This window comes from Monodon monoceros, unplaced genomic scaffold (assembly GCF_005190385.1).
Source record: "Monodon monoceros isolate NGI ecotype Baffin Bay Population unplaced genomic scaffold, NGI_Narwhal_1 Super_Scaffold_9, whole genome shotgun sequence".
Lineage (NCBI taxonomy): Eukaryota > Metazoa > Chordata > Mammalia > Artiodactyla > Monodontidae > Monodon > Monodon monoceros.
This window is the reverse complement of record NW_021703786.1, coordinates 42,146,030-42,159,988: the sequence shown is the minus strand read 5'-3', so window position 1 is coordinate 42,159,988 and position 13,959 is coordinate 42,146,030. Positions and strand designations below refer to the sequence as shown.

At 48.8% G+C, this 13,959-nt stretch overlaps 1 protein-coding gene across 6 annotated transcripts in view; it reads right to left on the bottom strand.

Annotated features, from left to right (window-relative positions):
• Positions 1-8,250, bottom strand: part of ELAC2 (elaC ribonuclease Z 2) — a 30,462-nt gene extending 22,212 nt beyond the window's left edge. For all 6 annotated transcript variants that reach the window (XR_003791895.1, XR_003791896.1, XR_003791894.1 and 3 more), the window contains exons 1-8: positions 7,963-8,250; positions 7,354-7,404; positions 7,155-7,225; positions 6,349-6,413; positions 5,069-5,126; positions 4,260-4,328; positions 2,858-2,965; positions 1,556-1,614 (exon numbers count right to left, since the gene is read on the bottom strand). Coding sequence is in view for 2 of the 6 variants with exons in the window: in XM_029211386.1 (XP_029067219.1) it covers positions 1,556-1,614; positions 2,858-2,965; positions 4,260-4,328; positions 5,069-5,126; positions 6,349-6,413; positions 7,155-7,225; positions 7,354-7,404; positions 7,963-8,195 (714 nt within the window). In the remaining 4 variants the exon portion in view is untranslated. The remainder of the gene's footprint in view (positions 1-1,555; positions 1,615-2,857; positions 2,966-4,259; positions 4,329-5,068; positions 5,127-6,348; positions 6,414-7,154; positions 7,226-7,353; positions 7,405-7,962) is intronic.
• Between the last annotated feature and the right edge of the window lie 5,709 nt (positions 8,251-13,959).

Below are 13,959 nucleotides of genomic sequence, written 5' to 3'. Positions count from 1 at the left end.
AAGTTAGAATACACCTTCTCACCATACACAAAAGTAAACTCAAAATGGCTTAAAGAATTAAACATAAGACATGACACCATAAAACTCCTAGAAGAGAACATAGTCAAAACATTCTCTGACATAAACCCTACCAATGTTTTCTTGGTCAGTCTCCCAAGGCAACAGAAATAAAAACAAACAAATGGGACTTAATCAAACTTACAAGCTTTTGCACAGCAAAGGAAACCATAAACAAAATGAAAAGACAACCTGTAGAATGGAAGAAAATATTTGCAAACAATGCAACAAACAAGGGCTAATTTCCAAAATATACAAACCCCTCATACAACTCAACACCAGAAAAACCAAACAACCCAATCCAAAAATGGGCAGAAGACCTAAACAGATATTTCTCCAAAGAAGACATACAGATGGCCAACAGGCACATGAAAAGACACTCAACATTGCTAATTATTAGAGAAATGCAAATCAAAACTACAATGAGCTACCACCTCACACCGGTCAGAATGGCCATCATTCAAAAGTCTACAAATAAATGCTGGAGAGGGTGTGGAGAAAAGGGAACCCTCCTACACTGTTGGTGCAAATGTAAATTGGTTCAGCCACTATGGAAAACAGTATGGAGGTTCCTCAGAAAACCAAAAATAGAATTACCATACAATCCAGCAATCCCACTCCTGGGCATATATCCAGACAAAAGTCTAATTCAAAAAGATACATGCACCCCTATGATCACAGCAGCGCTATTCACAGCAGCCGAGACATAGAAACCACCTAAATGTCCATCAACAGATGAATGAATAAAGATGTGGTACATACATACAATGGAATACTCCTCAGCCATAAAAAAGAATGAAATAATCCCATCTGCAGCCACATGGATGGACCTAGAGATTGTCATACTGAGTGAAGTCAGAAAGAGAAAGACAAATACTATAGGATATCACTTGTATGTGGAATCTAAAATATGACACAAATGAACTTATCTATGAAACAGACTCACAGACATAGAGAACAGACTTGTGGTGGGTGCGGGGCGGGGGAGGGATGGAGTGGGAGGTTGGGATTAGCAGATGCAAAGTATTATATATAGAATGGATACACAGCAAGGTCCTACTGCATAGCACAGGGAACTGTCTTCAATATCCTGTGATAAACCATAATGGAAAAGAATATAAAAAAGAATGTGTATGTGTATAACTGAGTCACTTTGCTCTACAGCAGTAATTAACACAACACTGTAAATCAGCTATACTTCAAACAAAAAAAAAAATTCCTAAAAAAAAAAAAAAAGTAGTCTTTAACTTCAGAAACTTATCAACTATTTCTGAAGTTCAAGAGAGAGGCTCACAGCCAAATATGAAACATGTCTCTGTAGCCTGACTCTGGCTGGAAGAGAATCTGGAAGTACATACAAGCATAGGTGGTTTACTGGGAACCAGGGTAACTGTTTCCTCTGAACACAGGTGACGGTAGGAGCTGCTACCTTCAAACCACCGGAAACCCTTAGGTCACCAGACACATGTTCAGGTAGAGCGTCCAGCAAGGTGCTTACCTTACAGACAAAAGCTACGACCAAGGAGGGGTCCCTGCCGTGCATTTTCTGGCCAACACCTGAGGAGAAACAAATCCGACCACACAAGGTAAATAGCAATGTCTCCAGGTGCCACAGATCGGTGATCGTCTGATACCTAACCTGACTTCACACAAACTTATATGGATGGAACTGTTCGGATACAAAGGTCAAAGAAACACTGGTATTTTTTCCTCAAGCAGATCTTTTTTTCCTACTCGTGTTGAGATCTGAGTAAACAAAAATGCAAAATGCCAACCAGAAAATGGCAAGTGAAATGTTTAAAAAAATGACACATTTTACCTAGATTTACCTAGAAGTAGAGATGTGGGGGAAAAGTAAGTTGTAATGTGCTTTACAAACAAGTGTAGGAATATGGGAAATAACACAAAAGCTACAAGGCCTGCAGAAACGACGTGGGTGTCAGCCCTCACCCGAGCCACGCAAAAAGGACAGCACAGAGGGCCAGCCCCTTGTCGGTCCTCAGACAGACACGGCCTCGAGGCAGAGACAGTAACTTATCAACCCTGCCCACCCCTGGACAACAGCATCCTCAAGCAGCCCAATTCGTTTGATACGTCTCATCCTGGCATTTTAATCCAGTTTCCCAGTAGGCTGTCATTCTGGAAGAAAAGGTGCAAATCCACTCGTTGGTATAACTGTTCTGCCTGCTTAGCTGTTAGGTTCTGCACTCAGGAAAAATTAACTTGCGTTACTGCTGCCTTAACGAGAGACAAAAAGTTCATCGTGGCTTCTCTGCACTGCTGACAGTGCTGGAACACCTTCTTTGTGTGGGGGGTTCTGTAGATATGATGGGTGCACATATAAAGAAGTGACTTTGATCTGGGGATGACACTGACTTGCTACAAGTGAAATGGGAATTCAAAAAAAAATCCCAAGACTGTAACGAATCGTAAAGACTTCATGATCTATGCAGTATGACGAAATAAACAATGTAACTTTATACCAAAAAAAAAAAAAAAAAAGAGAAACACAAAGCCTCCCAATCAATCATTTGCCAGGTCCTGCTCTTCCTCTGGTTAAACTGAAGCCAAAGCTTGGGGCTCCCCAGGGCTGCGGATTGGCCTCTACAGCTTCATGTGGCCGCTTTTAAAGACAACCTTCTCACCTGCCCCACAGCCGAATCCTAACGCGATAAGAAAAAGTGTCTGTTTTGCACACTGAACTTCCTTATGACAAAGATTCGAATGTAGAGCAGAAGCAGCGAACGGATTAGGACAGGCTCGCACCCCCGCCAGCGCGCCGCTGCCCACGCGCCATTACCATCCACCAGGTACTGCTCCCCTTCTGCCGGTCCCGGGTCTGGAGACGGCTCTGGACTCAGCCTCTCTGCACTCCGCGCCAGCTGCTGCTTCCCATTCACCTGTTCACCTGGTTGGGAAGGGAAACGAGCGAGTGACACACGCCGAGGGCAAGCTCACAGCCAGGTCGCCCACCGTGCCGGCCTGTCCTCTACTGGCCACCTCCCCGCCTGTCTCTGGGCTACACGCCCATCCTCCTCATCTTGAGGTTTCTGCCCGGGTCCCAGCCTGACCACAGCGGGGACTCGAGAGCGTGCTGAGCAGAGAGCACCTGCGCACTCGGCTGGTTTATCCACCGCCATCACGCTCCACCCAGACCTTGGCCCAAGGTTCCCCATCGCCACGAGGAGTGGCACCACTGGGCACTCAGTTCAGTCAAGGTCAGAAAAACACTCCCCTGGCTCTCCAGCGGTTAGGGCTGCATGCTTTCACTGCATGGGGCCCCGGGTTCGATTCCTGGTTGGGGAACTAAGGTCCCGCAGGCCGCGGTGTGGCGAACAGAAGAAATCCCTGCCCCAAGAGGCGGGCACACGGCGGCTGGTCTCAGCGACCCCCGCCCCGCCCGGCCCTCTGAGCTGCCCGGTCTTCCGGGCTCACCGGGCGGGCTCAGCACTGATCACTCGCACGTGTCGGAGGGTACGGGGCCACGTGCTGGAGTGGGGCGCACGCCAGGCTAGGGGCGCAGCCGGGGGAGGACACGCGAGGAGAGTGAGCTGGGCCGGCGCAGGCCCGTCTCCCAGCGGGTCCCGGGCTCCTCCGGCCGGGGGTGCGGGCTCGTCTGCCCCCCTCTGCACGCGGCAAGCTCAGACCAGGTGACGGGCGAGGAGCCGGCCCTGCACGTCGCCCACAGTCGGGAGACCGACGCAGAGCGTCAGCCAGACCCCAGGGCGGCACGGATGCAGCAGTGCCTCGCCTGCAGCCTGCCTGTCTCCGCGTCAGGACCACACGTCGGGCCCCGGGGCCTGAGGAGGCCCTCGAGCCCTTCTGACCGCCAACCGCACTCCCGCCGGGCTGCCGCTTACGAACAGGGCTCGCCTGTGCCCACCTCTCCAAGCCCTTGCATCCCAGGAGGGCGCCCACACCTGTGGCAATGATCCCTGGCGATAAACGGGCAGATCTGAGGGCAGAGCCTGATTACCTGACGCCCCAAAGTGCAATCACGATCGTTACATATGAGGTAAACGCGTCTGTCCTCAAGGTCATAAGCTCCTTCAGGGCAGGAACTCCTCGGCTAAACTTCCTAATCGTGCTCAGAACACAAAGCCGGGTACACAGGCCAGTGATCGGCAGTTTCTGTTGCCACCTGCCTTCCTGACCCCGGACCCACGTCCTCCCACTCCTAGGAATCGCAGCCTCACACTCACTGTAGACGGGGACCTGGAAGACGGTCATGGTCTCGTCCTGGTATTCCGGCGCGGAGTGGGGTCGCACCGCTGCGGGGAAAAGACCACAGGACAGTGACTGCAGCAGCGAACGAGGGAGGCGTGAGGATCCAGCCCACATCGCTGCCCACGACTCTGGCGGGAGTCTGTGCTAAAGCCAGAATTTCTGAGTCAACCGAAGTGTTTAGGGAAACGGCGAAAACATATTTTCATCAGCCACTAATATTTAGGTCAGCCACGGGAGAAGACACACGACGATCACAGGCGATAACCCGCTAAAATAAACACGAAGCCGAGACTTAAACGTGAGAGACACAGGCAAACGCTCGGCATCGCGAGGCCCGGGACACATTCTGAAATAAAATACTAGTGTTTCTACAGAAGAACAAGCCAGAGACGCACCGGGCTCTGCCGGCACATCGGCCAGGCCTCCTCCCATCAAGCGGCCACGCGCCTCCCGCCCAGTCAGCCGCTCACAGCCCTTCTAACTACAAGGGACCCAAGGCCACTCGATGACGAGAACCACCTGTAGGGCCAGGGCGGAGCCTCGGGGCCCCAAGGGAGACCCCCACGCAGCATGCAGCAGCTTTTAACTCACTCCTGCCTCCCCTGCCCGTGTTTGGGGAGAAGCGGGAGGCGAGGGCGCAGCAAAGCGATATTTTAAAAATTCATCTCACGTGGATGAAGCGTTTTGACTTTAAGGTTTAATTTCGTCAGCTTCTATGGATTCTGATTTGAGAGACGGGGACATATGAGACAGAAATGGCAATGAGTCATAATCAAGGACATACCCAGGTCTATTCCTTTCAGTGGACCAGAAAATATTTTGATAGCTTCCAGGTACTTTTCCTAAGAAAGAAAAATAAGGAAGTGAGCAGTTATGGCTGCACAGGAGGAAGACACAGCAACACGTTCAAGTACACGAGAGGCATCAAAGGTACCGACATAAAACACAGTTCAGAGAGTATTTTGAACTTCCTTCATACAAATATTTACTGAGTGTCCACCACATGTTAGATGCCAAGGGGTCAGCAGTGAAAAGATGGGGTCCCTGCCCTCACGGAACTTAAGAATCCAGGGGGAGACAGAAACAATACAAGTGACAACCAGCAGCCGTGGTGCTGAGGGACCTGCAGATACGAAAAACGTGGGGAGCTGGGATCCGACCCATCTGGAGAGTCAGGGGCAGCTCCTGAGCAAACACCCTTTGAGGTGAGCCTTCGAAGGAAGGACACAGGCGTGGCAAGAGGGGAACTGGTGCGTGGACGAAGGCCTGAGACAGGAAGGGGCTTCCGTGAAGAGCTAAAAGCCGGCCCGCAGCCCCGCCTGGTGACCAGGGCCCAGGTGCCAGGGCCGGCAAGGGCCTGGGCCGACAGGACCTGTGGGCCACGTGAAGGCGTTTGCACTGTGTGTACAACAAAGACCCTTTAAGTGTTTTAGGATGAAGTGACCCGCCTGCGGTTCCGCTTGGGAGGGGTCCCTCTGGCCGCAGTGCTGGACGGTCACGGGGGGGCAGGACTGGACATGGGAAGCAATGGCAGTAGAAGGTGTAGGGACAGACCAACGAGAAGAAGACAGAGGGACAGCCATGCAGCATTATTCTGGGGACACACTTTACAGGGCTGGCCTTTTACCCTAGCACCTGGGAAGCGAACCCTTACGCTAACAATGTGTACACAACCTCTCGACAGTGTCCTTAGCTGGCTGGGAAGGGACGAAGATGTCTGAAATGTAATAAATAAGGATAAAAGCTGACATCTGTTGTGTCCATATGGCGTGAAACACCTGATAAAGCACGAGTGTCTTGCGTGTTACCTCGTTTAATCCTTAACAACTGCAAACCATCTCACAGATGAAGACACTGAGGCTCCAGAAAGGAAAGTAACTCAATCAAGGTCACAGAATTAATAAGGTTTATGGACTCAGGTGTCTTTAACTCGAAAGGCAAAGTATTTATGCCAACGTCAATTAACTCTGGAGGGCAGAAGGCTGATTTGTAAAATTGGAAATCCTTGTTACTCACATTGAAATGGAGGGCTTAGCTTTGACAGCTGAGTCAGGAGAGACTCACCAGTTGTGGAGGTCCAGAGAGCACACACTTTGGAACCCCGGTTTCCTTTAAGGTAAGAATCATTCCTAAAAGGGACGAATAAAATCACACCTCTCATCACCCTGACCCGTAGTTGCGGCCAGGAGGCGCACTCCTTACTCCACTTGCTGGTTTCCTGCTTGTTGTGCATGTGTAGAGCAGAAGGGATGCTGGCTAGACCTACGAGGGACACCGGCCATCACTCAAATGCCTCCAGAACGGGCAGGACCTGATACTAGGGTGAGGCACCTCGGGTGCAAAATCATGCCAAGTCAGAGGCAGGCCACAGGTTCCGCACCCTGGGTGCTTCCTGGCCTCACCTGAGTCTCAGCTCTGGGAATGAGACCGGTTCAGCCTCCACTCCCTCCTACCTGCTCCACGAACCTTACAGAATCTGGCGGCAAAACAATCTCGATCCTTCTAATTGATGGGCATAAACAAGGGGGTAACCTGGACACTGGGCATCTGTGTGTAGCGAGGGGACGGTCTCAATGGTGAATACTGATATATTGACTGCAATCAGCATCACCACACTCTCCAGTTTGTCCCATACCTCCAGTCCAGCAACTCAATAAATGAGGTGGATGGTTAACACCTGCAGGCAGCGTCTACTTTAAAATCTACTTTTCTGAGTCAGCTTTTGATTCTCCCTGCTGCAGCTGACGGGGCCGGCATAAAAAGTATTCCAGAGCCCCTGGATTCCAAAGTCGGGCAAAAAAAGGGCCAGGCAGGTTAAAATCCCAGACACCTCCCCCCCAGCCCCCTGACCTGGGAAAGAATATACTCACCACACAGCCCTCCAACATTAGACCAGTGCATTCGGGTCAGGAATATGTTGTCCAAACGAGACACCTTCAGCCTAAGAAAAAGAAAGCGTTGGAGCAGGACAAAACAGAAGGACCAGGGACCCATTCTCCTGCTGTAACAACCCTCCTGCCTCAAAGCCGCAGAGTCATTCCCCACCCCGCAGGAAAATGGCTGGCTCACTTGTGCTCCTGCATGAGTCGCTGGATGCCTTCCCCGCAGTTGAAGAGATACCTAAAGGACGAACAGTACACCAGAGAGTCATTAGATTCGGTTCTGTAAAACCTCTGCCACCGTTTATATGCTTTGCTGTACACCACAGGGGAAAACAACTAAAAACACGTGCTGTGCTACCAACCGCATTTCTGCTGTTGGGATGCTGGGGTTTGAACCCTCCTCAGCAGAGGCAGGGAGGGATCTGGGGCCTGAGTAGGCTCGAACTGGGGCGAGATGCGTCCTTTCCCCATTACCTCCTCCGCAGACCTGCCCACCCCCAACACGAACTAGGAGGCCCTGGTCCTGGGGTGCACGGGAGGGGGCTCGGGGCCGAGGCTTGGGAAGGGAACGCTTATACCCAAGTCTGTCTAAAGGTCAGCGGGGCCTCCCGGAGCCACACGGACGGGGATATAAGGGATCTAGGCTCTCGCATCCACACTGGGAAGGGGGGGATAGACGGGATACCAAGCCCAGGAAGGGGCCCCGATGCTCTGGGCGCTCAGCACTGCGGCCTGCGGGGCGGGGCTTGGCCAGGGGACCCGCTGGGCCGGCCGGACCCCGGCGCGGCTCACTGACCGGTTGAACTCGGAGAAGACGTAGAGCGCAGCGCCTGCATCCCGGCCGCCGGCCGCCACCACCTGCAGGTACACGGTGTTCGGGCCCCCGGGCACCCACGACGGGCCGCGCTTCTCCCGCGTGCGCAGGTGCCGCAGCGGGTCCTTGGGCGGCCGCGGCCGGCGAGTCGGCCCCTGAGACATGGCGCGCCCGGCCGCGCACCGCAACCCCAGCAGCGAGCGGAGAGTCCACATGCGCCCCCTCCTCCCGCTCCTGGACGCAGCCGGCGGTCTCGCTCCGCGTGCCCCATGCGCCGCCCCTCCGCCCGCGTGGCGCCCCAGCCAGTCAGCGCGCCGCCAGCCGGGCCGCCCGCCTACGCGAGGCCGCGCGTCCAATAAGGAGGAGCCTCGCCGCTCCGGACGTGTCAATTGGCGGTGGCCATAGAGAGGAGGAATGCTAGAGCGCCCTGAACGGCCCCGCCCCTGGTCTCTTTCCGGCTTCCCCGCGTCAATTCTTTCCGGAAATCTTCCCTCGCCTGGGCGGGACTTCTGGGAGCGCAGGACCGGAAAAGGCAATGCCCCCCAGAGACCAGGTTCTCGGAGTGGAGTTGGCTGAGGGGTGATCGACCCGTCCCTACCGACTCCAAGGTGTCCCCTTAGACAAGTTACCCCTTTGTGGTTGTTTTTAGGATTAAATGTGAGGAGGTAAACTAGAGCTTTACCACAGAAGTTTTGCTAATTTTATTTCCATTGTAATTCGCATGAATACACGTTTCAGATGTTTTTACTGGCTTGTGGAAAGAAAAGCAAGAATAGGGGTTAAGAGAACAAGCTCTGGAACAAGCGAGTCCTGGGTCTCTTATTAGTTGAGTGATCTTGACCTCTCTGAGCTTGTTTCCTTATCTGTCAAGTGGGGATAGTCACAGTATTCACTTCATAAGGTTTTTTAGAATTAAATCACCGAATAATATATTTTTTATTATGAAAATTATTTTAATGATTTATAAGCTGAACATCCTCCTTTAATTTTTTTTTAATTGGGGTATAGTTGTTTTACAGTGTTGTGTTAGTTTCTACCGGACAGCAAAGTGGAGTTCCCTGTGCTGTACAGCAGGTTCTCATTAGTTATCTATTTTATGTAAGTTAGTGTATATATGTCAATCCCAATCTCCCAATTCATCCCATCCCCCCTTCCCCCTTGGTGTCCATACGTTTGTTCTCTACATCTGTGTCTCTATTTTTGCCTTGCAAACGTGTTCATTTGTACCATTTTTCTAGATTCCAAATATATGCGTTAATATATTTGTTTTTCTCTTTCTGACTTACTTCACTCTGTATGACAGTCTCTAGGTCCATCCACGTCTCTACAATGACCCAATTTTGTTGCTTTTTATGGCTGAGTAATATTCCATTGTATATATGTACCACATCTTCTTTATCCATTCGTCTTTCGATGGGCATTTAGGTTGCTTCCATGACCTGGCTATTGTAAAGAGTGCTGCAATGAACACTGGGGTGCATGTGTCTTTTTGAATTATGGTTTTCTCTGGGTATATGCCCAGTAGTGGGATTGCTGGGTCATATGGTAATTCTGTTTTTTAGTTTTTTAAGGAATCTCCATAGTGGCTGTTATCAATTTACATTCCCACCAACAGTGTAGGAGAGTTCCCTTTTATCCACACCCTCTCCAGCATTTGTTGTTTGTAGATTTCTGAATGATGCCCATTCTAACTGGTGTGAGGTGATAACTTATTGTAGTTTTGATTTGCATTTCTCTAATAATTAGTGACGTTGAGTAGCTTTTCATGTGCCTCTCGGCCATCTGTAGGTCTTCTTTGGAGAAATGTCTATTTAGGTCTTCTGCCCATTTTTTTGTAAATCACCTAATAATATACTGACAGCTCTTTGAGTGGCACTGCCACAGAACAGCCGCTCAATAAATGGTAGTAAAATTGAAAAGGAAATAAAATGTTTCAACCCGCATAAAATATATTTAAATAAGCTACGGTGGTTAAAGAAATGTTGACCAGGGACGTCCTGGGGCAGATGGCCCAATACAGGCCTTTTGAAACCAGAAAAAGACCTACTATCCCCTACAGAGCAAATGAGGATTTGTCCCTGAGAGAGCTCAATTAAACCACTAGAAATACAGGGAGCTTCCTTAAGTGGGGATGATCCTTTACTTGGAAGTTTCACTCAAATATGAAACTGGTTCTGCGGAAGATTACCACCCAACTGTGTAAAAAGCATATTTTGCACTTGAAGTAACCTTCCCCAAAAGGATCAGGAAAACTGCATTTCTGTGACTTTACACCTTTCACGGGCTTAAGCCCTGAAATGATGATGATACTACCATCCCCATAAATATTCAGAATAAATATTTGATCAACAAAATGAAAAGGCAGCCTACAGGATGAGAGAACGTATGTGCAAATCATCTGATAAGGAGTTAATATCCAACGTACATAAGGAACTCATACAGCTTAATAGCAAAAAGCCAAATGATACGATTTTAAAATAAGTGTCTGAATAGATATCTTTCCCAAGAAGACATACAAATGCCCACCAGGTACATGAACAGGTGCTCAATATCACTAATCATTAGGGAGATGAAAATGAAAACCACAATGGGATATCACCACACTCATCAGAATGGTTATTATCAAAAAGTTAAGAGATAACAAGTGTTGGCCAGGATGTGGAGAAAAGGGAACCCTGGTGCACTGCTGGTGGGAATGTAAAGTGGTGCAGTCACTATGGAAAATAATATAGAGTTTCCTCAAAAAAGAATTTTTTTTTTAAATAGATCTACCATATGATCCAGAAATTCCACTTCTGGGTATATATATGAAGGAAGTGAAATCACTATCCCAAAGAGTTATCTGCACCCCCATGTAAATTACAGCATTATTTACAATAGCCAAGACATGGAAACAACCTAAGCGTCTATTAATGGATGCATGGGTAAGAAAATGTGGTATACGTATACAATGCAAATTAGCCACATCAAATAAAGATTTGCAACATCATGGATGAAACTTGAGGGCATTTTGCTAAATGAAATAAGTCAGAGAAAGCCAAATACTCTACCATCTCACTTATATAGAAAATCTAAAACACAAACAACAAAAAAACTTATAGAAACAGAGTAAATTAGTGATTACCAGGGGCTGGGAGCATGGGGAAAATAGGTAAAGGTGGTCAAATTGTACAAACTTCTGGTTATAAGATGACTAAGCTCTGGGGATGTCCTGTACGACATAGTGACTATAGTTAGCAATACGGTATTGTATGCTTGACAGTTACTAAGAGTAGATCTTAAAAGTTCCGACCACACACACACACAAAAAGGTAACTATGTGTGGTGATGGACATATTAATTAACCTCATGGTGGTAATCATTTTGCAATACATACTTATATCAAGTCATTACACTGTAAACCTTAAACTTACACAATGTTATATGGCAAGCATAGCTCAATAAAGCTGGAGTAAACACAGAAACAATACTAAACTTAAAAAAAAAAAGTTCAGAAGTGCAATAAAATATTGATTTTTTTCCCCCTTGGTGACGACTTTGATCCTTTTTAAAAAAAATTTAAATTCCACACAAAAAAATAAATGTTGGTTCTATTTTACTAGTTCCCTAGGCTCACATCTGTCAGGTAATCCCAGAATGTTTATACCTTTAAATATAGGATGAATCACTTATATAAAGTACTTGTATAAAATTCTGAGATCTGGATGAAGAAATTAGGGAAGGCCTGGGTGCTTATCATGTTGTTTTCAGGGCACGGTATGCCTTTCTGCACTGATGCTCTGGGTCACATTTTATGCCTGGTATATGAAGACAAAAGCTAGTCTGAGGTTATACTTGAATTAAATTCCTTGAGTACAGGGCTCTCTTGGTCTGGTTCTCTCCTGTATCATTAGCTCCTAGGACTGGGCCTGGCTTATGGCAGGCAATTAATATTAGGAAGTTAGGAAGAACCCAGTAACTTAAATCAGACTGTGGCCTTGCAATTAAGCAGGGCCCAAAATTCAACCAGGACACCAAAGACAGTGTTATCAGAGGGAGGAATCTGACTGGTATGTTCAAAAGGGTACATCAGAGAGTCAGAGACAGAAAAGTGACCCCAGACTTGCTGGAGTGGAGGGAGCCTGACATCAGGGAGAGAGGCAACAGAGAAAATGGGCTTTCAGAACTCAGTGACACCAGCAATTAACAGAATCCAACCACTTCCTCTTGCTTTGAGTCTCTTAATTGTCCACTGCTGTGGGTGCAAACTACCTTCCAACCCAGTTGCTTGAACACCATTTCAATCATTTTCTTGCCCACAGTTTTGCTCATTGGGGATGGCTTATCCCTTCCTCGCAGTGGCTACTAGGGCAGCTCCATGGTGGATGGAATATCCACCATGGCCTCACTTCCACGTTCGGGCTGCGAGCCAGGGTGCCTTGCTTCACCTCCACAAAGCCTCTCCCTCCCCGTAGACCGTTCTCATTCAGTATTCAGGCCAAGGTTTTTACATGGTGGTCAGTTTCCAAGTTTCACTGAAAGTGAGACTTCAGGCTTGGAAGTTAAAGCAAGTCACAGCCAACACCCACTCAGGTACCACCATTTTTTAAATCTCTGGTGTGTTTTTTTAATATACCAGGAATGTTAAAAAAAAAAAAAGGTGGCCCAGGCTGCATCAGGCTCTGAGAGACTGCAGCTCTGCCATAGTTAATGCCTCCCAGGCTTCATCCCATCTTATTATGTTTTTGTTTTGTTTTGTTTTGTTTCTGTTTGTTTTTGGCCACGCTGTGTGGCATGCTGGATCTTAGTTCCCCAACTAGGGATCAAACCTGTGCTCCCTACATTGGGAGCACGGAGTCTTAACCACCGGACCACCAGGGAAGCCCCTTCATTCCACTTTAGATACTGAGCATTAAGCAGTATCTAAATTAGATATTAGACAGGGCACAGGAAACGTTTGCTGAGGGCATAGAAGATGTGCCTAGTATTAGTTTGCTCAGGCCACCATAACATAACCCCACAGACTGGGGGGCTTAAACAACAGAAATTAATTTTCTCACAGTTCTGGAGGCTGGAAGTCTGGGACCAAGGTGTCAGCAGTGCTGGTTTTTCCTGAGGCCTCTCTCCTTGGCCTGCAGACATCCACCTTCTCCCTGTGCCCTCACACGGCTTTTGCGCTGTGCATCCCTGGTGTTTCTCTGTATGTCCAAATGTCTTGGCTCCAGTCAGATTGGACTAGGGCCTACTGCCACGGCCTCATTTTAACTGAATCACATCTTTAAAGGCCCTGTCTTCAAATTCAGTCACATTCTGAGTCACTGGGAGTTAGGACTTCAACACATGAATTTGGGGGATGGACACAGTTCAGCCCCAAACAGCTCACTCCAGCCTCTCCTCCCCCAGCCCCCTTCTACTCAGAACCCCTCAGCTTTCCTGTGTCTGCTGCCCCTCGACCTTCAAGGGGAGAACTTTAAGGTCCCTCTTTTCCTATGATCCCAGCTGGTAGCTCTGAACCAGTGTCTGACATGAGGGGTTGGGGTCCTGCACAGACGCTTGCCCAGAGGTAGAGAGGCCGTGAGGCAACTCCCTGTCCACCTGATTGGAATATTCTTCCCAGTTGAGGGGCGCTAACCCCGCCCCCAGTCGGCAGGTGCTCTCAATTGACACCAGGCTGGAACACTTAAGCCTTCTAGATCCTCAGCGCACGTTTATTTACTTTTTAAAATATTTATTTATTTATTTGGCTGTGCCAAGTCCTTGTTGCCGCGTTTGGGATCTTTTAGTTGCAGCATGCGGGCTCTTAGTTGAGGCATGTGGGATCTAGCTCCCTGACCAAGGATGTAACCTGGGATCCCTGCATTGGGAGCGTGGAGTTTTAGCCACTGGACCACCAGGGAGGTCCCTCAGCGCACGTTTAGATCCATCCCACATCCTCCGTGGTGCATCTTCTGGGTGGCTCCCACCATCTACCTGCCCTGCGGCCTTTCCTTCATATCCCCG